At 39.8% G+C, this 26,740-nt stretch overlaps 1 protein-coding gene across 2 annotated transcripts in view; it reads left to right on the top strand.

Annotated features, from left to right (window-relative positions):
* Nucleotides 1-26,740, top strand: part of LOC126064525 (bromodomain-containing protein 7) — a 54,811-nt gene that overhangs the window by 5,777 nt on the left and 22,294 nt on the right. For both annotated transcript variants that reach the window (XM_049863706.1, XM_049863705.1), the window contains exons 3-5: nt 12,265-12,394; nt 16,822-16,879; nt 22,453-22,597. In XM_049863706.1, the coding sequence (XP_049719663.1) occupies nt 12,265-12,394; nt 16,822-16,879; nt 22,453-22,597 (333 nt within the window). The remainder of the gene's footprint in view (nt 1-12,264; nt 12,395-16,821; nt 16,880-22,452; nt 22,598-26,740) is intronic.

Below are 26,740 nucleotides of genomic sequence, written 5' to 3'. Positions count from 1 at the left end.
TTATTTTCTCCCAGTTTAGGAGGCTAAAAATCTGAATTTAGGGCAGCAGCCCTAGGCAAAGGCTTTCTGTCTGTCAGCTCTGGGGGAAGATCCTTGTCTGTTCAGCCTTTTTCCTGGTTCCTTGGAGATCTCTATGTGGCTTAGCATCAGTCTTCTCCCATCTCTCCTTCTCTTGCTTACTTGTTTAATCTCTTATATCTCAAAAGAGATTGACTGAAAATATACCTTACGCTAATCCTGTGTCATTCACATAACAAAAACCCATTCCCAAATGGGGTTTTAACCACAGGCATGGAGGCTAGAGTTTGTAACACATATTTTGGGGGACACAATTCAGTGGAACCCTGGGGGGCAGTGGTTAGGAGTTCAGGCTGCTAACCCGAAAGGTTGTGGCTCTAATCCACCGGCCGCTCCTTGGAAACCCTATGGGGGTAGTTCTACTGTGTCCTGTAGGGTCTCTGTGAGTTGGAATCGACTTCACCGCAACGGGCTTTTAATTCAGTCGGTATCAGTGCTTTTAACATTTCACAATGAATATGTGTGCCTTCAGTTTTGAGATGGCTGCTTGATAAATGTCTGTGATAAATTCCTTCCCTCTGTTTTTTCTTTTTTCTCTTTCTGGAACCCCCTGCCATTTAGATGTTGGGCTCCTGGCCTGATAGCATTTTCTTTCCTGTTTTCCCTCTCTTTGTTTTTTATGTTCTGCCTTCAAAGAGAATTTCTGAATTTTGTCTTCTTACTGGGTGGACTCTTCTGTTAAGTTTTATTTCAGATCTCATCATTTTAATATCCGGGACCTCTTTCTTGTTTTTTAGTGGTCTTTTTTTGATAACATCCTATTCTTGTATTGATTGAAGTTTTGTTTATTTTGCTGTATACATTTCTCCCAAGTTCTTCAATTTATTTGTTTGGTCTCGTTTATGTTAAAAGCATTCTTTGGTTGTCTCTTCATCCTTTGTAGTCTGTATTTAAACATGCGGCACAAAAAAGCTGAGTAAATGTTTTGTGCCTGGACAAACTTTGTCTGCTGATGGACTTTGCTGTAGGGTGACTGAATAGGACCCTGATAATTTTGGTGGGGAACCCTCAGATGTCTGCACCTCACAGATGTTTCCCCTAGGCTCTTTAGTTCCTCCAGAGAAAAACCCTTCCCTCCTGGGAGAAGATTTTTACCTAGCTGCAAGTATTTCTGGAGACTAGTGGGGATGAGGGAGGGGAGCTAAAGGTCTTACCATCCAATTCTCTGCTGTCATTCCAGCTTCTCGGTCCCTTTTGACTGGTCTTTGGGTCTGGAGCCTCTCTGGTTCCTTATGTCCTCGTGTTCTGAGCTTTTCCAGGCTTCTAGGATTTGACTCACCTCATAGGTATCCCTCTTTTTAGGCAGAAGATACTTTGTCTCCTCTGTTCTGCAAACTCCTCCATCTGCCTTCTGCCTCCCAGGTTTGTTGATTTCTTTCATCCACTCTTGTCTCTTGTGTACTCTGCTCCTGCCATCGTCTTGTTTAACTAAAAGGTGAAGTAATCACTTTTAACCGCTTTTAGCTTTATTTCTGGTGTTTACCACCATACCACCAAATGATATACTCATGTTCATTTCTTGTTTTGTCAATTATCTCAGTCTTTTTAATGACTGCGTAGTATTTGGTTATATGAATGTACTATTGTTACTGTAAACTACTGTTGAGTTGGCCCCCAAACTTCATTTTATTTAATATGAAATAAAAGCCTGGTGGTACAGTGGTTAAGAACATAACTACTGACCAAAAGGTTGGCAGTTTGAATCTACCAGCTGCTCATTGGAAACCCTATGGGGCTGTCCAATAGGGTCACTACAACGGCAGCAGATTTTGTTTGTTTTTTTACAAATAATGCTGCAGCATGCTTCATTGTATGCTAATCTTTGTACACTTTAAAAGGGTATCTTCAGGAGAGGTTCCTAGAAGTCTCCTCTGTGTTCCAGCCATTCTGCCATCTCTTCACTGTGACTCTCATCATCATTAACCACTGTTATATTTTGATGCTCTTGCAAAATAAGATGCTTTTTCATCCTCGGTCTCATTTGGACATAAAACCCAGCAGAGAATGCCAAATAGGTAGATGGTTTTCGTTTTACCAAAGCTGAAGTAGAAACAGGTAAAAATGAATTTTCCCAGGATTCTTCTCCTCCAGGACTCAGGGCTAGGGACCATGGGCTATTTCCAGATTCTTGGGGTATCACTGGTTCTGTAGAGGATGTTTTGGCCGTCCCCTTTTTCCAGGCCAGACCTGGGATAGAGAGAGGGGCTTGTTTTTGCTAGTGCTGTCTAGAGAGGGAGAGTTCAGAAAGAGACTCCTCTCTGAGCTGTGTTCTGGATCTCCAGGGACTTTTAGAACAGCAGCTGCCTCTGGTCTCTTCTTGGGGGGAGGGTCAGCTGTGTGACATCTGTTGGCCTGGGAAGGTCTGGGTTATGTCTGGTTCTGAGGGCTGGTGACTGTCATCTCTCAGTTCTGTGCAGCAGTAAGGAGGAGGGGCATAAGGAAAGAATGCCCTTTCCCTTTTTAAATGTTTCCTAAAAGGCATTGGTTGCTTCTGCTTGTACTTAATTAGCCAGAAGTTAATCACATGGCCACCCTGGCAGCTAGGAAGGCTGAGAGATGACCCTCTTTTAGTTGGGATCAGGGACACAGTGAACCCTGCTAAAATCAGAAATCTTTTACTTAGATAAGAAGATAAAGTTTTGGGGAAGTACTCAGCAGTATCTGGCACACTTTAGCTGTTACCTCTATGATACTTTCGCCAGCTCTCCAAGGCAGAATGAGAAACACTTTTCCCCGGACTCCCAGAACACTTAACTCAGACCTCTGGTAGAATGTACCAGGCCGTGAAGCTTGTTTATCCCTTTGCATCTGATTCCCCGGCCCAGCTCCAAGCTCGTGCAGGGCAGGAAGTATACCTTTAACATCCGAGCCTAATACAGAGTCTGGCATATTTAATAGGAGTCCTGTAAATATTTGTTGAATAAATAGCCCTCCTGTGAGGGGAGGAACACTACTTATATACCCTTAGTCAAAGTCCTTCTCTGGGAAGATCATCTCTAATTAAGAGGACCCCTCCAGGAGGTACATACGTGGAACAGCAGAGTGGGAAAGAAGTGGCGGGGCGTTTTGCCAAGCCAGATAGTAAACCCTGGCAGCCCTGAGATCCCAGGTGTGGCAGATGTTGTACCATACCAGTCAATGGATTGTGTTTTGACAGAATCCTCCTTTTGCTTAACAGGATTATAGCCATTCATGTCTCCTTTCTTGTCATAAACTACCTCATATTCCGTAGCTTTCTTAGCTGCTCTTTGCCTCAGTTAACTCAGCAATTAAATGAGATATGAACAGTACCTGCCTCATAGAGTTTTTTTTAAGAATTAAAAGAGTAAATATGCCTAAATAACTTTGAACAGTGTCTAGCATATAGTAGACGTTCAACTGTTAGTTCTTATGAGTATGTATCCTCCTTGGAAAGGAGCCCTGGAACCACAATGGTTAAGTGCTCAGCTGCTGACTGAAAGGTTAGCAGTTCGAATTCACAAGCCACTCTGTGGAACAAAGATGTGGCAGTCTGCTTCCCTAAAGGCTACAGCGTTGGAAACCCTACAAGGGTCCCAGTGAGTTGGAGTCAACTTAACAGTAACAAGTTTTGTTTTTTTAAATCCTCCTTGGGACCTAGTATAGTGCTTTCATAACGTAGATGTTGATTGGAATCTATTATGCATGAATGATAGTTTTTAATTTCATTAAAAGGTTACTTGACCTCCATTTTATAAATAATAGTAATGCTTTTGGTTTTTTAAAAATGACTACTGTCTTTGTCATTTTACTCTGGTAGCATCCCTGGCAGTGGGACTGGCCTAACTTCTTTGAGCATCTAAACCTGGAGGTGACTTACAAAGCTGTGAAGACATAATTTGGGTTAGGACTGTGCTTTTCAGAAGAACAGGTTTGAATTTCAGTAAAGGAATTTAGATTTCTCACGTGAGCTATTTCAATGAAAAGCCTTCTCAGTAGGTCTTCTTAACACAGTCTCTACCTTCTTCAGTATTTTTAGATACTGTCATCTGATTAATATTACTAAGGCTCAAGGCTTATCATTCTTCCACTCAGAAACTTTGACTCCCCACCACCTGAATATTCAAGTTCTCACTCCCTAGTCTGCCAGCTCAACTGCCTTTCAAATCCTATCCTGTACTCCCTGTTGTAGCTATCTAGTGCTGCTGTAACAGAAATACCACAAGCGGATGGCTTTAATAAACAAATTTTCTCACAGCTTAGGAGACTAGAAGTCCGAATTCAGACCGCTGGCTCCAGGGGAAAGCTTTCTCTCTCCATCAGCTCTGGAGGAAGGTCCTTGTCTCTTCAGCTTCTGGTTCTTTGGAGGTCTCCACGTGTCTTGGCATCTGTCGTCCCTGGGTTTAGGAGGTTGTCAGCACAGGGACCCCAGGTCCAGAGGATGCACTTTGCTCCCAGCTCTTCTTTCTTGGTTGTAGTGAGTTCTCTCACCTCTCTGCTGCTTCTCCTTTTATTTCTCGTGAGATAAAAAGTCAGCAAGGGTAGTGACTTGAATAAGGCTGTGAGCACAAAATGGAGGATAATTAACATCAGATCACAAAATGGAGGACAACCACACAGTCCTGGGAATCATGGCCTAGTCAGGTTGACACATTTTGGGGGCATACAGTTCAATCCTTGACATTCCCCTTCGTGTCTCCTGTGCTTAAAATGAGAACAACTTAATGTCACCTGTGCACGCCCTCACGCTTACTCAACTCCCTGCCCTTATCCTTAACCCTCTACTTGGTATATAAACTTCCTCCCCTCAAACCTGTGCAGTGGCTGTGCCATAGCATTCTGTGCAGGGGTCAGCTCCTAAAGTCAGCACGTAAGTAAAAATCAGGTTGTCACATCACCTTTGAAAATACGTGAAGTAGCCCATAAAATAGAATATTTAGGGTCTGTATACATATGGTCCTTTACGCGGAAATAAAATTGTACAATATGAAGAGTTATTTTTTGGAAACCCTGGTGGTGTAGTGGGTAAGTGCTATGCCTGCTAACCAAAAGTTCAGCAGTTCGAATCTACCAGGCAGTCCTTGGAAACTCTATGGGGCAGTTCTGCTCTGTCCTGTCGGGTCGCTATGAGTCAGAATTGACTCGACGGCAGTGGGTTTGGTTTTGGTTTGGTATACATATGGTCTTTTACACTAACATATAATTGTACAATTATGAAGAGTATTTTTTACCATACTACTATAACGAGCCCTGGGGGTGCAGTGGTTAAGAGCTGTGGTGAGCTACGGCTGCTTACCAGAAAGGTTGCAGTTCGAATCCACCAGCTGCTCCTTGGAAACCCTATGGGGCAGTTCTGCTCTGTCCTGTAGGATTGCTATGAGTCAGAACTGACTCGACAGCACCTAACAACAACTATAATGGGGTTGTTTCCCTCAGAGCATATAGTTGACCCCATCTTAATTGAACACAGTGTAACATCACTGCAGTCTGATTTCTAAAGTCCAGTTCAAATGCTACTTTCCAAGCAAAGTCTCCTGTGATTCTCCCCAGCTCCAAGAAATCTCAGGACCCTCAGAGCTAGAACTTTGCCTCTTAACTTTATTCTTCTATACACTATGCAGAGAGTGGAGATTTGGTATCCATTTTAACATCTCTGTTAGACTACAGACTCCTTAAGGGCAGGATTTGAGTTCCTGTTCTGGAACTCTGTGACCTCAGGCAAGTTACTTAACCTTAGTTTTCTCATCTAGAAAGTGGAGATGGTAATACCGGTTTCATAGGATCATGGTAAGAAGTGAGCTAACATATATGAAGCACTTAGCACAGAACCTAGCATGTAATAATGTGCTTGATAAGTAGCAATTATTATTTGTAAAATATATATGTAGTTTTGTAATGATCGTAATGGAGGTATATGTTTGTGTTATTTCACTTAAAATTATTTTATGAACACTTCTCTAATTCTTACAGACCATCATTTTATCAACTTAATGGCCTATACAGAATTTCACCTGTTGCACCATAGTTTTACTTAATTGTCCTCTTGTGCATATTACTAGATCAAATAGTATGAGCGTTTTTTTATGAGCTCTGTTATCTTTTGTTTTATGTGGGAATGGATAACTTGAAAACATAAGGCTCAATCTTTAGAAAAGGGCAGTATCACATAACAAGAGTTAGGCCAGCACCCAAATTTCTTGCCAGCTGGTTTGCATCCGAATGTTTAAGAAAAAATAACTAAACCAACGCACTTTCATAGGAGTGGTCTCCAGATTGTGGTCTGGTTGAAGCCAAGGCACTTCGTACCTTGATGCTCTGTTGGTATTATATACCATTGCTCTACAGAGAAGAACACCGTTGATGTACCTGCTGGGGCGTTTTTGACTAGTATGGTCCGGGCCTTCCTACGCAAAAGAAGATAATCATTTAATGAAGACAACCTTTTAAAAAGTTAGAACTTTGGGGGAATTGTTTTGGGTTTTTTGTTTGTCTGTTTTTGTATAATGGTTTTTCTGCATGGCTTTTGATTTACAGTAAATCCTCTCACAATTACTTGGATACCTTCTGCTCCTCCAGGCTGTCCCTTTATACATAAGGAACATATCAGTAAGGTATATAAAACAAATTTAAAACAAAAAAAACATACTAGTTACACACTTTTCAAAGTAGTCTCCTTTGGAGAGTATGTACACTTATTCAAAGATTTTTTAATATTTTTGAAGATTCTTTGTACACACTTGAAATCAAGAAGTGTATCGAAGAGGTATGTCTTTGGCAGTATATTTGATTTTGGAAATAGCCAAAAGTTATATAGCACCAAGCCAGTTGCGAATAAAGCCATGTGATTCAACCTAGGGCTAAAATGAAGTGTTAACTTCAAAGTAATAAAACTGATTTTTTTAGGTGAATTAAGTCAGCTGTTAATAGGAACTTCTGAAATTGTTTACATGTCGAAAGCATGATTATACATACCTAGCCTCCAAAAGTAGCCAGTCTAAAGGACAGTACTTAACTACTAACAGCAACAACACAGAACTTCAGCTGTTAATCCATATGCTCTCGTGCTGTGTCGTGTAATTCCTTAATTCTCAGCAGCCATAATATGCTAGGCATTGTTGAGCTGGGGGTACAGAAGTGAGTAAGACATGGGCCCCTGCCTATAAGGAATTCCAGCGAAAGAGACAACTGTGTCTGTAATACAGTGCAATGAGTGTTTTAATATTAATAGGGTGAGCAAGGACTTGCTTCAAAAGTATTATTCATAAGTTAATAAAGTAACTTGCCATCAAGTCATAGATAAATTTCAGCAAACTAGAATCTGGTCTGAAAAAGTACAGTGCATCTGAAGTTACGGAAGTAGCCACTGTTCCTTCGTCCTGCCTCAGACCGTCATGCACACGGGATACTTCTCTACCTGGAGTGCTGTTCCCACCCACACTCCCAACCTGGCTAAATGCTCTAGCCTTCAGATCTCAGCCTAGATGTTCTTTCCCCACAGAAGTCCTCCCTCACTTCTCCAGCCTAAGTTAGATTCCCCCAACAGTTACTCCGTCCTCAAAAACTGTTTTGTTTTTTTGTTTAACATCTGTCTCTGCTGTTACGCTGCACTATGAGCTTCATAAGGGCAGGGCCCTTCATGTTTTATTCAGCACTGTACATCTGCATGGGGCCCTGGTGGTGCAGTGCTTAAGAGCTCGGCTGCTAACCGAGCAGTTTGAATCTACCAGCTGCTCCATGGAAACCCTGTGGGGCAGTTCTACTCTGTCCTGTAGGGTCGCTGTGAGTCAGAATCAACTCGACGGCTTTGAGTTTGATTTGGTTTTGGTATGCATCCACACAGTGAGCCTTATTTATTCATTAATTGCCTGAATTGGTGAGTGCCTACTGTGTGCTAGATACTGCGCTGAAATTTCGCATGCACTGGCTTATTTAATCCTCAAGATAATCATCTGACGTATGTATTATGGTCTCTTTTAGACTCCACAGAATTATATAACTTATCCACGATCCACAGTCTCATAGCTAGTAAGTGGCAGAACCAGAATTGGAACTCATTTTACAAACTGACTTTCAGCCCTTCTCGGCTGCCTGGAGTTAAGTGGCACTAGTATTTTTGTTTGGTTTTCTGTATGGAACTAGCAAAGTACAGTATTAGCCAGAACTCAGTTAACTTGTGGTTTTGCATATGTGTATTAGTAAATGACATTTACAGTAGAATTCTATAGTATATTCTAAATCATAAAAAAGAAAAAGGATGGAATCAGAATTTTAGGTGGAGAGAGAACCCGATATCAAAGCCTGTTGTTTTCTAGATGAGAAACCAAGACTGAAACCATGGCATAGCTTGTGAACAACAACCCAGGGCTCCTGCTTCCCGGCCTGGCAGTAACATGTTAGAACATCTCTGTTCAGTCTAGGGCAGTTTCTAATTATGTTTGTATATTCCCTTTCTCTCTCGGACTCCGTAGACCAGAAGACTATGCAGGTATCCCCCGCTTTTCGGAAGTTTGTTTTATGTTACTTTTGTTTTTATAAAAGACCTACATTGGTACCTGTTTTTGCTAACCAAAAGAAATCCAAAGAGGATTTTTGTGTTCAGCCTTAGTTTTGCAGCAGGCTGTTAGTGTGCACCTCGAGCAGCAAGAGTGAAACTATACTGTACATACATTATTTCTACTTTATACAGGCTGTGTATTATATCATTCCTGCTTTTAATATGTGTTTATGTTGTTTTAGGTTTTAGGTGTTATTTGGTATGATTTGGTAGGTGATTTTTTTGGGTTTGGGAACGCTCAAAATTTTTTCCCAAAAGACGTGATGGTAATTGCTTACTCACTTTACACCATTTCAGCTGACGAAAGGTTTCATAGGAATGCTCTTCTTTTGGATAGCGGGAAAAACCTGTCTTCTTTTGCCGTATTAAATAATAAAGTGGCTACTCTAGACCAAGCTAACTAGGGAAGGTTAACTAGGTAGGGGTATGTCTTAGTTGTCTAGTGTTGCTATAACAGAAATACCACAAGTGGGTGGCTTTAACAAACAGAAATATATTTTCTCATAGTTCAGGAGGCTAGAAGTCTGAATTGAGGGGGCCAGCTCTAGGGGAAGGTTTTCTTTCTCCAGCTCTATGGGAAGGTCCTTGTCTCTTTTCAGCTTCTGTTCCTTGGCGATCATGTGGCATGGTATCTGTCTTCCTCCAGCTCTGCTCTTTTTGCTGTTTGCTTTATCAGCTTTTATATCTCAAAATGTTGACTTAAGGCACACCCTGCACTAACACTGTCTGATTAACCTAACAAGGAAAACCCATTTTCAGTTAACCACAGATACGGGGGTTAGGGTTCAATCCATAACATGGTAGTTGAGAGACACACTACCTTCCGTTGATACTTTTGACCTTTTCTATTTTATGACCTCATTTGACCTTTTCAGTGACTGTCTAAAATCAACAGTTAAATCCCCATTTTGCAGTTTTTTTTTTTTTTTTTAAAGAACCCTGGTGAGAGTAAACAAGTTGCCTGAGGTTACAGAATGTGTTAAGGGAGAGGCTGGAGCTAGAATTTGAGGCTCTAGACCAAGGGTTGGCAAACTATGGCCAGCACCATCTGTTTTTGTAAATAGAGTTCATTGGAACACAGCCACACCCGTTCATTCATTTACGTATTGTCTGTAGCTGCTTTCACACTACAGCAGAAGGGTTAGTAGCTGTGATGTGGGCTGCAAAACCTAAAATACTTACTTTCTGGCCTTTTACAAATGAAGATTGCTAACCCCTGCTCCGGGGGTTCTGGCACTGGCACTGGGGCCCTAATTCTTTCCACTTGGGAGAAGTCCTTACTGCCTTTTCAAGCTGTCCTGTCTTCACGTTTCACATTTCATAGGAAGAGATCTATATCTCTGGGGTCTTTTCCCATAGAACAGATGTTCTAAGCCCGCCAGCCTACAAGATTCATGTCAGTTTTCCTGGGCAAAAGATACAAAATTTTCCAAAGTTAGAATTACTGCTACAGAGTGTGTCGTGAGGAGTGAAAAATAGACTCCAGCCAACCTACAGTAACAGTACAGAGCCAAGTGCACACTGAGTACAGTTCATAACATTGTTTTCTGGAGCTTTTAAACCAATCATATATGTTTTTAATAGGTGCTTTGGACTCTGAGAATAAAGTGCATGAAGGTCCATATCAGTCACTCTCAAAGCGTGATCCCTGGACCAAGCAGCAGCACCAACATGACTTGCAAACTTGTTAGAAATGCTAATTCTCAGGCTCCACCCCATCGTTAATTCTGGGGGCGGGGCCCAGCCGTCAGTGGTTTACAAGGCCTTCAGGTGATTCTGACACACTCTACAGCTTGAGAACCATGATGGGACCTGAGAAATTGCACTTCTAACAAATTCTAAGAGAATGCTGGACTGGGGACAACACTTTCAGAACTACTGCTTTATGTACTAGAACAAGAAACTAGGACGTAGGCCAAGAAAATCATTTTTTGAGTTGGTAAGATCCTATTGAGGCTCTTAAAACTCAGGTAGTTTGACTCTCAAAAGCTTAAAACAGACATTTTTGGCCAATTTTACTTTTTCCAATCTTAAACACTGTAGTATCCCCTTGTTCTGTTGGAATAGCTGCTTCTTGATCCATGTACACATTCCGCATGAGCACAATTGCTAATTCTCTCCTGTCTGCAAAGTATGAGAGTCCTAGCTCTCCAAATTTTTATCAAAACTTGGGATCTGTAGACATTTGAATTTTTGCCAATTAGATGTGAAATGCCTTATAATTTTTGAATTTTATAATTCCCAGGGCTTTAGGGAGCTTGAGCAACTTTTTGTGTTTCTTAGCATTCAGGTTCTTTTTCTGTGAGCCACCTGTGATAGCCTTTACCCTATTTTATGTTGGGTAATCTGTCTTGACATGTTTTTATCGATGCTCTTTTGTAATCTCTGCTAACACTTTATGAAGCATTTGTGTTTCAAGTACTTTATCTCAGGTATAACTAGCATTTTAGCTTTGTGTTTTGTTGTTTTGGGGTTTTTTCTTTGAGGTACCAAAGTTTATAATTTTAATGGTGGATTTATCAGATTGTTTCTTTATGATTTATTCTTTTTGTACCTTATTTAAGAAAACCCCTACTCTTAGATCATGAAGATTCTCCACTTTTGTTGAAGTATAAAGCTCCGCTTTGTGCGTAGAAGTCTTTGATATAGCTCTGGAATTTATTTTTCTATATGATATTATGTGCAGATACAATTCTGTTTTCTTTTTCCATGTAGTTAGTGGAAACCCTGGTGGCATAGTGGTTAAGTGCTATGGCTGCTAACCAAAGGGTTGGCAGTTCAGATCCGCCAGGTGCTCCTTGGAAACTCTGTGGGGCAGTTCTGTTCTGTCCTGTAGGGTCGCTGTGAGTCGGAATCGACTCGACGGCACTGGGTTTGGTTTTTTGGGTTTGGATGTAGTTAGCCATTTTTGCCCCAGCATCACCCTTTTTTCGTTGATTTCTAATGGCTTCTTTGTGATATTCTGAGACTTTTATGTGTACTGGTTTGTTTCTGAGTTCTCTACTTTGTTCTTTTGGTCTGTTTATCTGTCCTTTTGTCTGATCCACATTGTCTTTATTATTATTCCTTTATACAGATGCTTAATACCTGGTAAGACAAATTATCCTAGTAAGACCTTTTTAAAACTGTTCTAACTGTTCCCTTCAAGATAAAGTATACAATCACCTTGTCAAAGTCCATGAAAAATCCTGTTTTACAGTTTTGATTAGTATTATATTAAGTTTATAGGTTAATTTGGAGAGAATTGACTGTCTTTCAGTTCATAAACATGGTGTATCTATTCTTCAGTCAGGTCTTCTAGTAGGACCTTCAATAATGCTTTATAATTTTTCCCATAAAGGTCTTAGACATCTTTTGTTAGGTTTATTCCTGGGTATATTATATTGTATATAGCTAATATGTGCATTCTAATAATGTGTGTATGTGTATAAATATACAAAATACTTGTGAATAGTAACTAGTTATTTCTGGCATATAGGAATTTATTTTTTTTATGAACATGTTATTCTCTCCTTTTCCAGTAGATGGCAGTAAAATATACTAAGATTTCATTATTAAGATTCCTCCCCCCCCTCAGTGGTATCTTATTTTTTCTTCTGAAATTAAAATGATTTGCACATTTATAGATATCGGTTCTGAAATATTTCTAAGTTATCTCTCTTTGTTCCATTTAGGAGGATAAAAGGAAGCGAGATCGAGACCGTGTAGAGAATGACGCAGAAAACGACCTCCAACATCAGGACCCTGTAAGACTAGACTTGCCTCCTGAGAAGCCTCTCACAAGTTCTTTAGCCAAACAAGAAGGTTGGAATAACTTTGAATTAACTGCACTAAATGAGGAAGCTGAAAATGTTTTAAGGGTCATATCCAGGAAAAGTGACTGAGTTTTAGCTTCTAAGTTAAAGAGTGTTGTTTGTTGTTCTTAGGTGCCATCAAGTCAGTTGTGACTTATAGCGAGCCTGTGTACAGCAGAACGAAACACTGCCCAGTCCCGAACCATCCTAACAGTCATTGCCATTCTTAAGCCCATTGTTGCAACCACTTTGTCACTCCATCTGTTGATCTTCCTTTTCTTCACTGACCCTCTCCTTTACCAGGCATGATGTCCTTCTCCAGGGACTGGTCCTTCCTGATAACATGTCCAAAGTCCATGAGACAAAATCATGCCATCCTTGCTTCTAAGGAACGTTCTGGCTGTACTTTTTCTAGGACAGATTTGTTTGTTCCTCTGGTGGTCCTTGGTGTAGTCATTTTTCTTCGTGAACACTATAATGTATAGCATCAGCACTCCTTTGGTCTTCCGTATTCGTTGTCTAGCTTTCACGTGCATATGAGGCAGTTGAAAATACCATGCCTTGCGTCAGGTGTACCTTAGTCCTCAAAGTGGCATCTTTGCTCTTTAACACTTTAAAGAGGTCTTTTGCAGCAGATTTGCCCAATGCAATATGTCATTTGATTTCTTGGCTGCTGCTTCCGTGAGCATTGATTGTGGATCTAAGTAAAATGAAATCCTTGACAACTTGAGTATTTTCTCCATTTATCCTGATGTTGCTTATTGGTCCAGTGAGGATTTTTGTTTTCTAAATATGTTGAGGTATAACCCATACTGAAGGCTGTGGTTTTGATCTTCATCAGTAAGTGCTTCAAGTCCTCTTCTGTTTCAGCAAGCAAGGCTGTGTCATCTGCATAACACAGGTTGTTAATGAGTCTTCTTTCCTGATGCCAAGTTCTTCCTCATATAGCCCAGCCTCAGATTATTTGCTCAGCATATAGATTGAATAAGTATAGTAAAGGTGTACCCCTTTCCTGATTTTGAACCACACAATATCCCCTTGTTCTGTTCAAACAACTGCCTATTGGTCCATGTACAGGTTTCACGTGAGCACAATTAAATGTTCTGAAATTCTCATTCTTCTCAGTGTTGTCCGTAATTTGTTAGGATCCACACAGTTGAATGGCTTTGTACAGCCAGTAAAATACAGGTAAACATCTTTCTGGTATTCTCTGCTTTCAGCCAAGATCCATCTAACACCAGCAGTGATATTCCTCGTTCTGAATCCAGCTTGAATTTTGTACAGTTACGTGTTGATGTACTGCTGCAACTATTCTCGCATTATCTTCAGCAAAATTTTATTTATGATATTAATGATATTGTTTGATAATGTCCACATTCTGTTGGATCACTTTTCTTTGGAATGAGCACAAATACGGATCTCTTACAGTCGGCCAGGTAGCTGTCTTCCACATTTCTTAGCATAGACAACACCTCCAGCACCGCATCCATCTGCTGAAACATCTGTGTTGGTTTTCCATCAATTCCTGCAGTCTTGTTTTTCGCTGATGCCTTCAGTGTAGCTTGGACTTCTTCCTTCATTACCATTGGTTCTTGATCATGTGCTACCTCGTGAAATGGTTGAACGTCGACCAGTTCTTTCTGGTATAGTGACTGTGTATTTGCTGCATCTCGTTTTGATCCTTCCTGTGTTCAGTATTTTGCCCATAGACTCCTTCAGTATTGCAGCTCAAGGCTGGAATTTTTCCTTCAGTTCTTTCAGCATATGCCGAGTGTGTTCTTCCCTTAACTCCAGGTCATTGCACTTTCCATTATAATACTTTACTTTGTGTTCTCAAGCTGCCCTTTGAAATCTTTTGTTCAGCTCTTTTCCCTCATCCTTTCTTCCATTAGGTTTGGCTACACTGTGTTCGAGAATAAGCATCAGAGTCTCGTCGGACATCCATTTTGGTCTTTTCCTTCTTTCTTGTCTTTTTAATGAACTTTTGCTTCTTTCATACAGCGATATTTTTTATGTCATTTCACCACTCGTCTGGTCTTCAGTCATTAGGGTTCAGCGCATCAAATCTGTTCCTGAGATGGTCTCTAAATTCAGGTGGGATATATGGCAAGGTCACACTGGCCCTCATGGACTTGTTTTAATGTTCTCTGGCTTCAGCTTGAACTTGTGTGTGAGCAGTTGATGGTCTGTTCCGCAGTCAGCCCCTGGCCTTGTTCTGAGTGATGATATTGAGCTCCGCCGGCGTGTCTTTACGCAGATGTAGTTGATTTGATTCCTGTGTATTCCATCTGCCGAGGTCCACATATACAGTCACCATTTATGTTGTTGAAAAAGGTACTTGCAATGAATAAGTCGTTGGTCTTGCAAAATTCTATCATGTGATCTTCAGTGTCATTTCTATCACCAAGGCCTTATTTTCCAACTACTGATCCTTCGTTTCCAGCTTTTGCATTCCAATCCCCAGTAATTTATCAGTGCACCTTGATGGTGTGTTTGATTAGTTTCAGACTGCAGAAGTTGGTAAAAATCTTCTATTCCTTTATCTTTGACATTAGTGGTTGGTGCATAAATTTGAATAATAGGCAAATTAACTGGTCGTCTTTGTAGATGTACGGATATTATCCTGTCACTGAGAGTACTGTACCTCAGGACGGACCTTGAAATCTTCTTTCTGATGCTGAATGTGACATATTCCTCTTCAATTTGTTATTTCTGGCATAGTAGACCATATGATGGTCAGATTCAAAATGGCCAGTACCAGTCCATCTCAGCTCACTAGGATGGAGCCCTGGTGGTGTGATGGTGGTGCGTTGTTAACCAAGAGGCCGGCAGTTCGAATCTACCAGCTGTTCCTCTGATACCATACAGGGCAGTTCTACTCTGTCCTGTATAGTCACTATGAGTCAGAATCGACTTGACAGCAGTGGGTTTAAAGCGTAGGATATTGATCTTTATGCATTTCATTTCATTTTTGACTACTTCCAATTTTCTTAGATTTATGCTTCATTTCACGTTCTGATTTATTAATGATAGTTGCAGCTGTTTGGTCTCATTTTGAGTCGTGTCACATAAGCAAATGAAGGCCCCAGAAGCTTTACTCTATCCCTGGACTGTACTTTGAGGAGGCAGCTCTTCCCCAGTTGTATTTTATGTGCCTTCCAAACTGAGGGGCTCATCTTCCAGTACTGTATCAGACACTGTCCTGCTGCTATTCATAAGATTTTCACTGGCCAGTTTTCTTAGAAGTAGTCCACCAGGTCCTTCTTTCTAGTCTCTCTTGGTCTGAAAACGCTGCTTAAACTTGTCCATCATGGGTGACCCTGCTGCTATTTCAAATACCCCGGCATAGCTTCCATCTTCACAGCAGCACACAAGCCACAACAGTATAGCAAACTGACAGACAAGTGGTGGAAGTTACAGTGTAGAAGCTTTTAACTGGTGTTTTTTTATTTTGCTTAGTTTTTTCTTTTTTTTTCTTATCTCACTGCGTAAGAAATAGCAATTAGCTTCAATTTTGAATTGATCTCCTCAAACTTCAGCATAGCGAAAATAAATGAAATTTCCTTTTCTACCTGTCAGGTGCTTTCGAGTCGGTTCTGAGTCATAGCAACCCTCTGTACAACAGAATGAAACACTGCCCAATCCTGTACCATCCTCAGAGTCATTGCTGTTTGAGCCCATTGTTGCAGCCACTGTGTTAATTCATCTCGTTGAGGGTCTCCCTCTTTTTCGCTGACCCTCTCCTTTACCAAGCAGGATGTCCTTCTCTGGGGACTGGTCCTTCCTGATAATGTGTCCAAAGTACGTGAGACGAAGTCTTGCTATCCTGATTTCTAAGGAGCATCCTAGCAGTACTTCTTCCAAGATAGATTTGTTTGTTCTCCTGGCAGTCCATCGTATATTCAGTATTCTTCACCAACACTATTATTCAGAGGCATCAAATCTTCTTCTGTCTTCCTTATTCATTGTCCAGCTTTTAAATGCATATGAGGCAGTTGAAGATACCATGGCTTCAGTCGGGTGCACCTTAGTCCTCAAAGTGACATCTTTGCTTTTCAATGCTTTAAAGAGGTTTTTTGCAGCAGATTTGCCCAATGCAGTATGTCATTTGATTTTTTGACTGCTGCTTCCATGGGCTTGATTGTGAATCCAAGTAGAATGAAGTCCTTGACAACTTCGGTATTTTCCGTTTGTCATGAGGTTGCTTATTGGTCCACTTGTGAGGATTTTTGTTTTCTTTGTGTTGAGGTGTAATCCATACTGAAGGCTGTAGTCTTTGATCTTCATCAGTACATGGTTCAAGTCCTCTTGGCAGTTCTGTACAAGATGTTTAATAATGAATATTAGAGAAACCATATAGAAAGAAAACAAGCTAAATGTAAAACTCTCTAGAATCTTCCTTTTAAAAACACTCTTTTTGTTTCTGTTTTTCTTTAGAAGTAGAACAGACACCCCTTCAAGAAGCTTTGAATCAACTGATGAGACAATTGCAGAGGTAAATGTTTTTTCCAACTTTTTCGTAACATGGAAATTGAAATGGTAAAATGTATAGGATCCAAACCCACTTCCCCTTTTTTGACTACTTAAAGCCACATTTTGTGGCCTAGATCCAAATGTACTTCATTTTAAAATGGATGATAAATATTTTGTCTGGCAGTAGAAGTACTTCAAGAGGCTGACTTTTGGATGTTCTTATTTGCCTTGTTTTAACTGGCAACTTGAATGCTATTACATAATACTCTTAATGGCAACTTTCTTTTTTATCTTAAGTACTTTCTGATGTTAAAGCTTTAAACATGGCATAAACAGTACAGATATTTCCGGTTTTGCTAATAGATTGAAGTATGTTCTGTGTATTTGTGCAGTGCATGTCATGCTGTGAGTGTTCAGCAATTACTGAGACTAGGAGAAGAAACATAGCACCATAAATCAGAATTGTGACCCTCTTTTAAATGTGGGAATTTATTCTGAATAATGTCCGGATTAAACAAATGTTAAGTAAACCTCTTAAAAGAGAAAAGAATAACCCAATCGTTATTGAAATGTTTATTTTGATACTCCCTTCACTCAGAATCTGAATTTCCAATTCAGAGACACTTACAGTGTATTTGCAGGGGATTGATGGTTCTAAGGCATACATTCTACTAGGGATCTTGGTTTTCACTGTGTTGTACTTACGTATCAGCCCCAGAGCACATCATAAATAAGTGTTCAAGATAAAGTCGCTAAAGCTGTCTGTATATAACATCTGTTCAGCTTTACAGTTAAGACGCTACCAGGCTCTCCTCTTTTTTGGTGTTACAGAGTAGTTGAGAACATTGAATTTCTAGTCTTTACCCTTGAATAAATTATTCATTACTTGTCTCAAAGGAGTGAATGTGTGAGTATTCAGCATTCCATCTCAATTAAAAGTTATGACTGTAAAGTGCTTTGTCTGCCTTTTAGTTTTTTTCTTGTAACATAAAATTGGAATGTAGGTTAATGATGTCACCTTAAGAAAAGCCTACTTTAAAAGGTATTTTTTAGTCCAAGAATCTTAACATTGCTGAGAACATTTTGGGAATTAGAACCTGAAATTAGATTTTAAGTAGCTTTAGTGATTGGGTGAGTTTTTATTTGTGAGGCTCAGAGAGCTAAGACTGGTAAAGAATATAATTAATCAAGTTTGCCAAAACCATTTTGGGTCAAAAAAACTAGATGGGGTTCTATAGTAAAATGACTCATTTTATGGGATATAGTTGATAATTTTCTCTGAAAGATAGTTGCAAAAGAAGACTTCGAGAGATGATTAGTGTTGTTGACCATGGTAACTACGATGAACAGAATGAATCTGGGTATGTTAGTTCTGGACTGGGTATTTTTGCTCATTTTCAATATTTTTTAGTTTCACTGCTTAGGCATCCTGCTGGGAAGAATAAAGGTAGATTCAGGCACGCTGGAGTTCAGATTCTATCTCCATCCCTGATTTGCTTTATGACTGTCTTAGTCATGTAGTGCCACCATAACAGAAATAACACAAGTGGATGGCTTTAACAAAGAGAAGTTTATTTATTTTCACAGCCTAGTAGGCTAGAAGTCCAAATTGAGGGCATCAGCTCCAGGGGAGGGCTTTCTCTGTTGGCTCTGGGGGAAGGTCCTTGTCTTCAATCTTCTCCACGCAGGAACCCTGCGCCCAAAGGACATGCTTTGCTCCCAGTGCTGCTTTCTTGGTGATACCAGGTCCCCAACTCTCTACTCACCTCTCTTACCTTTTATTTTCTTATAAGATAAAAGGTGGAACAGGCCACGTCCCAGGAAAACTCCCTTTATACTGGATCAGGGAAATGGCCTTAGGAAGGATGTTACAATCCCACACTAATCTTCTTTAACATAATCTCATCTTGCTTCATTAACCACAAGCAGAGATTAGGATTTACAACACATAGAAAAATTACAATTACAAAATGGAGGACAGTCACACAATACTGGGAATCATGTTCTAATCACGTTGACATACATTTTTGGAGGACACAATTTGATGCATAACATCCCACCCTTTGGCCCCCCAAAATTCATGTCCTTGCCACATGTAAAACATATCCATCCCATCATATCATAGCAGAAGTCTTAAATCAACTCCAGGTCCAAAATTCAGAAGTTCCTCTTAATCTGTGAAATCTAGAATACAAGCTATCTGCTTCCAGGGTACAGTGGTACAACAGGCAGGCACAAGCTAGACATTTCCATTACAAATAGGAGAGATTGGAGGGAAAGAAGGCATAACAGGCACCAAGCAAGTCAGCAGAACACATTACATTAGTCCTTAAGGCTTTGCAAATAATCCTTTGTTCTCTGAGACCATTCACACAGTAGTCCTGCCCTCCAGACTCGATACTGGTCACACTTTCCAGGCCCACTGGAATGGCAGTTTTACTCTCTTGGCGTTAGGCGCATCATTCTCCTAGTCCGTCTGAGTGGCAACTCCACCCTTAGAAACACCAGAGGCCATGACTCCACCCTTTGAGACCCCAGAAGTCATGGCCATACCCTTAGAGACTGAGGCAGTTCTGCTTCCTATGTTCCTTGTCTCTTCAGCTTATGCTTCCTGGTTCCTTGGCCCCTCCGGCCTCACCACACACATCTGCCCTGCTGGGGCAAGTGTTCCAAAGCTATGTAGCTCCACCAATAAGTGCCTGGAGGCACCTCACTCCGCCAGTAACCTTCGAACAGAAAGCATTGAGCTCTCTTGCCCCATGGGTTGGCAAGTCTAGCTCCATCAGTAAGTGCCTTTGGCAATCAGCTCTTTCGCTCCATGGGTCGGTTCCAGCACTGTCTCACGCTGGACTCCGGGTTCTGCTGCTGCCGCTTCTCATCATTTGCACTGTCTTCAGTGTTAACAGTTTTCTTCACTTCCTTCTGAGTCCTCTATCCATTCATAGTTTCAAAACCACTTCCACATTTTAGGTATCTGTTAGAGCAGCACCCCATTCCTGGTACCATAGTCTGTCTTCTAGTGCTGTTATAACAGAAATACCACAAGTGGATGGCTTTAACAAAGAGAAATTTATTCTCTCACGGTCTAGTAAGCTACAGGTCCAAAATCAGGGTGTCAGCTCCAGGGGAAGGCTTTCTCTCTCTGTCAGCGCTGGAGAACGGTCCTTGTTATCAATCGTCCCCTCGACTAGGAGCTTCTCCGTGCAGGGACCCTGGGTCCAAAGGACATGCTCTGCTTCCAGCAGTGCTTTCTTGGTGGTATGAGGTCCCCACTCTGCTTGCTTGATGTCAGGTGACCTTGGCTGAACACCCAAAGGATGTTTAGCTGTGTTTTATTGACTACATGAATGCATCTGATTGTGTGGATCATAACAAATTATGGATGTGATGAAGAACAGGAATTCCAGAGCACTTTGTTGTGCTCTTGTGGAACTTGTACATGGATCAAGAGGCAGTTGTTCAAACAGAACAGGGGATACTGCATGGTTTAAGATGGGAAAGGTGTGCAGCAGTGTTGTATCCTTTCACTCTATTCAGTGTGTATACTGAACAAGTAATCCTCAAGGCTGGACTAGATGAAAGAATGCAGCATCAGGATTAGAGGAAGACTCATTAACAACATACAGTATGCAGATGACACAGCCTTGCTTGCTGAAAATGAAGACTGCTTGAAGCACTTAACGGATGAAAGTCAAAGACTACAGCATTCAGTGTGGATTGTGCCTGAAGATGAAGAAAGCAAAAATCCTCACAACTGGACTGATAAACAACTTCACGATAAATGGAGAAAAATTTAAGTTGTTGACATTTTCATTCTACTTGGATTAGCAATCAGTGCCTGTGGAAGCAGTAGTCAAGAAAGCAAATGACATATTGCAATGGGAAGATCAGCGGCAAAAGATCTCTTTAAAATTTTAAAAAGCAAAGATGTCACTTTGATGACTAAGGTATGTCTGACCCAAGCCATGGTCTTTTCAGTCACCTCATACATGTGTAAAAGCTGGGCAGTGAAAGAGGAAGAGAGAAGAATTGATGCATTCGAAATGTGGTATTGGTAAAGAATATTGAATATACTGTGGACTGCCAAAAGAATGAACAAATCAGCCTTAGAAGAAATACAACCGGAATGCTCCTTAGAAGCAAGGGTGGCGACACTTCAGCTTACTTACTTTAGACACATCAGAACAATTGCTAGAAAAGAATGTTTGGTAAATTAGAGGGTCATTGAAAATGAGGGTAACCCTGAATGAGATGGATTGACTCAGTAGTCACAACAATGAACTCAAAACATACCAGTGATTACCAATGGCACAGCACTGGGCAACATTTCATTCTGTTATACATAGGGTTGCCATGAGTCAGAGCCAACTCAACAGCACTAACAGCAAATAAATGGAAAGACATCTTATGTCCATGGACTTGAAAATATGTCAGTACTTCCGTCTACAGATTTAATGCAATCCCTATCAAAATTCCAATAGCCTTTTTTGCAGAAATGGTAAAGCAAATCCTTAAATTCATAAGAAATTACAAACGACCCCAGATAGCCAAAACAGTCTTGAAAAAGAACAAAGTAGGATGACTCACACTCCCCTATTTCAAAACATACTACAAAGCTACAGTAATCAGGACAGTGTGGTACTGATACAATGATAGACATACAGACCAGTGAAGTAAAATTAACAGTCTAGAAGTATACCCATACATCTTTAGTCAGTTGATTTTCAACGTGGGTGCCAAGTCCATTCGATGAGGAAAGAATAGTCTCTAACAAATGGTGCCAGGACAACTAAATTTCCACATGCAGAAGAAAGAAGTTGGGCCCCTACCTCACACCATATATGAAAATTGACTCAAAATGGATCAATGACCTAAAGATAAAACTCTTAGGAGAAAACGGGTAAACCTTCAGGACCTTGTATTCTGACTTAATGGGTCTAGGTGAGCCTCCCCCCAGCACACACACACATTGGAGTATTTTTAAAGCTCCCCCGATGATTCTGATGTGCAGCCAGAGTTGAGAACCTGTAATAGAAAGCGCTTTTTCTCAGGTTTAGGGGTGTCATGAAGACCTTTCTTAATGTCAGTTTTTTGAGCACACACGTGTGCAGGCATGCAACAGAAGTTTTTTCTGTTGATTGAGAAAATACACATATACACATGGATGCAATAATTCTGTGGTCCACAAGGAACCCAAACCTGTTAGAAATCAATATGGAAATTGCAGGTATGCATTCATAGTTAACATTTTTGTCTTTTCTCCCACGGTTAGTAACGATAGACAGTACTAAGCTCCCAAAGGCCGAGACATTGGTTGTTAGCCTAGGTTATTTTGCTTCATTTTCCCGTTTGTAGAAGGTGCTACTAATTAATTGGACTACATATTTAAAAAGAAATATTATCTGTCTTAAGAGTACAACTAGTATATAAAGCCTTGTCATTAAAATTTTTCCTTCAATTTTCAGCGAAAAACTTGGTAGCATACTACAGATTCTTGCTCCATCTAGAGTTTTTCTCTGACATCTGCTTCTAGACCAGTAGATTTGTTTGTCATAGAAATATAAGTTTTTTTTTTTTTTTTTAATATCTTCACAGAAAAGACCCAAGTGCTTTCTTTTCATTTCCTGTGACTGATTTTATTGCTCCTGGCTACTCCATGATCATTAAACACCCAATGGATTTTAGTACCATGAAAGAAAAGATCAAGAACAATGACTACCAGTCCATAGAAGAACTAAAGGTAATTATAATTATTTATATTTTGGTTGGAGAAATAGACTGAGCTCTTGTACAAAATAAAACTCTCAGAGACATCTTTATTCACTTGAGGGTCAAACTCTTGGATCCACATACACAAAAACTTGGTAAAAATCTGGAGGTCTGGTGTTCAGAATATTTTGGATTGACCTTTTATTTTGCAAAGAATTAAGTTGATTTTAGTATCCAATATCTTTGTGTTTTTGTCTTAGCTTTTTTTGAGCTCAGTAATAGAAAACCAGGTGAAATAAGCCATCTGGTATATTGTTTTGTTTTTTGTTTTTAGTGAAATTTTGAGTTTCATATGTATTCCAAAGTATATTTTCACAGCCTTTAAAATAAAAAGATAGTATAAGATTCTTGTCTTTTCATCAACACAGGTAAAATTGATGCTTTAATGAAAGCATAATTTGAGTAGGATTTCTTTTTCTAGACATATAAAGTGTGTATCTTCTAAAATAGAGAAGAAATTGGCTTGTCCAAAAATACTAAGTGACAGTTTAATTACATTTTCTACTTTAATGGATAGTTTCTGTGCCAAGAAATTTGGAAGACAGCTACCTGGCCAACTGACTGGAAAGAGGTCCATATTTTTGCCCATTCCACAGAAAGGTGATCCAACAGAAATGTGGAAATTATCAAACGGTGTCATTAATACTACAGGCAAGTAAAATTTTGCTGAAGGTAATTCAAAAGTGGTTGTAGCAGTACATTGACAAGAAACTGCCAGAAATTCAAGCCAGATTCAGAAGAGGACGTGGAATGAGGAATGTCATTGCTGATCTCAGATGGATCTTGGCTGAAAGCAGAGAATACCAGAAAGATGTTTAATGTGTTTTAGTGACTATGCAAAGGCATTCTGCTGTGTGGGTTATAACAAATTATGGATAACATTGTGAAGAATGGGAATTCCAGACACTTAATTGTGCTTGTGAGGAGCCTGTACATGGACTAAGAAGGAGCCATTCTAACAGAACAAGGGATTATTGCATGGTTTAAAATCAGAAGGGAAATGTGTCAGGTTTGGGTCTTTTCACTGTACTTGTTTAAACTGTATGCTGAGCACGTAGTCCAAGAGACTGGACTATATGAGAAAGAACACAGCATCAGCACTGGAGGAAGACTCATTAACAGCCTGCGTTACACAGATAATACACCTTACTTGCTGAAAGCGAAGAGGACTTGAAGCACTTACTGATGAAGATCAAAGACTGCAGCCTTCAGTATGGATTACATCTCAACATAAAGAAATCAAAAATCACAACAACTTAACCAATAAACAACAACATGATAAATAGAGAAAATATTGAAGTCATGATATTTTCGATTGTCTCATATGCGTGGAAAAGCTGGACGATGAATAAGGAAGACCAAAGAAGAATTGATGCCTTTGAATTATGGTGTTGGTGAAAAATATTGAATATACCATGGACTGCCAGAAGAATGATCAAATCTGTCTTAAAAGAAGTACAGCCAGAATGCTCCTTAGAAGCAAGGATGGCAATACTTTGTCTCATGTACTTTGGACATGTTATCAGGAGGGACCAGTGCCTGGAGAAGGGCATCATGCTTGCTGAAATAGATGGTCAGTGAAAAAAAGGAAGACCCTCAACAAGATGGATTTGACATGGTGGTTACAACAGTGGGCTCAGACATGACAGTGATTGTGAGGATGGTGCAGGACTGGGCAGTATTTCATTCTGTTGTACATAGAGTTGCCATGAGTCGGAAACAATGCGACGCCGCCTACCAACACCAGTTTGTTGTAAGTCATTGCTCCCTGAGTTTACTTAGGCTACATTTGTTGAGCATATTTTCTTCAGCTTTAAGAAGAAGGAGAAGAAAAGAAATTAAAAAAAAATAAAATTAATAAAACATATACAATCCGCAAGAAAATGTAATGTTAAAGTTTTTTCCATCTTTGAAGAGTATTGGTATATATTGATATCACAGGTACAGTTTTCTTCTCTTTATTCTTCCAAAGAGAAGATACCATCTGTTTTTTTCAGTTTGCTTCGTATCAAACCGCTACAAACTTAGCTGGTTTAGGTAGTATCTATTTTACATTTATTTTTTCCACAGGAGCATCGTAGTGTTCACTTGACCTAAAGGCTAGGCCCTAATTAATTACGAAAGGAAAATAAGACTGTAAACATTATCTTTACTTTGTCTCTTCTTTTTCATCCACATGTAGATCAGCTGAGATTTATGAAGAACCAAACCCTTTGCTATCAAGTCGATTCTGACTCATAGTGACCTTAGAGGACAGAGTAGAACTGCCCCATAGGGTTTCCAAGGAGTGGCTGGTGGATTCAAACTGCTGAACTTTTGGTTAGCAGCCAAGCTCTTAACCACTGTGCCACCAGGGCTCTTCATGAAGAACACCGGTATTTAATTCTGTCACTGTCAGTTTTAAGTGTGTAGATAATGTCCCTCTTGCCCTGAAAAACCTGGGTTTTATTCTCTTATATTCAGAGATGTGGAAACTTTTCCAAATTGTATCTCTGGTGAGAATTTGGCTAGGACTATTTTCCTTGGTTTTCCCAGCATATTTCTGACCTTATTTTTGCTTAATGGAAAATATTTCCTTTTTTCTTCTGTGAAGCGTTTCTCTACGATCTTTTTCTTATCGATGACAAGAGAGTGTGTCCCCTAAGTGTTTTTGAGGAAAATGGGTTAAGGTTTATCATAATTGAAATGAACAAGTATTCTTAACTCTTTGAAGTTGTCAGCGTTAATGTGTCTTTTGTCTGGGGAAAGTTTCACAGCCTGAAGTAATATGTATTTATTCAGCTCATTAGGTTACTAAAGCAAAAAAATTGTGTGAAATGTGTGCAGAACAGGCATTCATCTTTTTGAATGACCAAGTACCATTACCAAAGTCCAGTGACGCCTAATACATTGCAGTTAAGATTGAAGGTGTCTGTAAATGGCCTTCAAGGATCAGGTCTGTGGCGATGCTCACCCAGTAGTCTTCTTGCTCAGTGGTTATTTAGTCATCTGTCCAGGTCATCTGCCCCCTCTCCCCGAAGTATATATTTAATAATTCTTAATGGAATGGAAATGTTTCACAATATCTGTAGCAGAAGTTCTTAACACGAGTTTCCTTGGGAAGCCACAGAAGGGCTTTTAGGGGTCCGTGAACCTGCTAAAATTGCATGAAAAATGTGTTCAACATTGTGTGTGTATGTTTGAGGAGTAGATCCAAAACTTTCTTCAGATTCTTCGAAATCCAGCACCTGAGCATAACTGATTAGAGACGGCCAGAAGCTGAGAATCCAGTATACTTCCAACCACAATAAATTTAATACCAGATTCATTGTGACCTTTGAATCCATCTCTTTAGATACTTTGAAGTAGAATTCATTTTACCTCTTTCCTTCCGTTTAAGTGTTGGGAGTTGTCGTCACTAACTACTAAGCAGTGGATTTTGAATGTGTCTGTTTTGGATTGTTGGGGAAGGGGGTCCTTTTTTGTTGGATTTTTATCAATTGAATTAGTGAGACTTTGGCATAATCACTCTCATATTTCTATAATGTAGAAGTGACTCAGCCATGAAAAAAATGCAGTGGAACTGAGTTCTCCAGCACGTGTGCATACTTTGAAATTTAAACCAAAAATACCGTTCTGATGATTTGGCTACTCCATTTACATGTTGTGACTCCTTGAGGTTGTTCGGCATGATTTTACAACATTCTGCCAGTTGTATTTAGCTTATGAGAGTACTCAGACACTTAAAATGACTAAATGTTTTAACATTTTTGTTCACTTAATTTGAATTTGGCAGGAAATATTGTGATAATTTAGCACTGTTTCCAGTCTTCAGTCAAGATCTGAAATATTTAATTCCAAAATGGAAATTTAAAATGTTTGGTTTAAACTAGAAATAATTTTTGAAATTACATTGGCTCTTCAGCCAGGATTATTCTAATAAATATGAAGTAGAAGGATTTTCTTCTCAGTCCTTGTGCAATAAGGTTATATTGAAGAAACTCACTTAAAAATTTCCTTGTGGGATCTAAACTTTATATACAGTTACTATGAAATGTTTTTTGGAACAGAATGTTGTAACATATTTAAATTAATTTAGCAATATTTGTTTCATTGATGAGTCCTAAATTTTTTT

Source organism: Elephas maximus, chromosome 21 (genome assembly GCF_024166365.1).
Source record: "Elephas maximus indicus isolate mEleMax1 chromosome 21, mEleMax1 primary haplotype, whole genome shotgun sequence".
NCBI classification, from domain to species: Eukaryota; Metazoa; Chordata; class Mammalia; order Proboscidea; family Elephantidae; genus Elephas; species Elephas maximus.
Note: the sequence above shows the minus strand (reverse complement) of the source record. Positions and strands in the feature narration are given on the sequence as shown.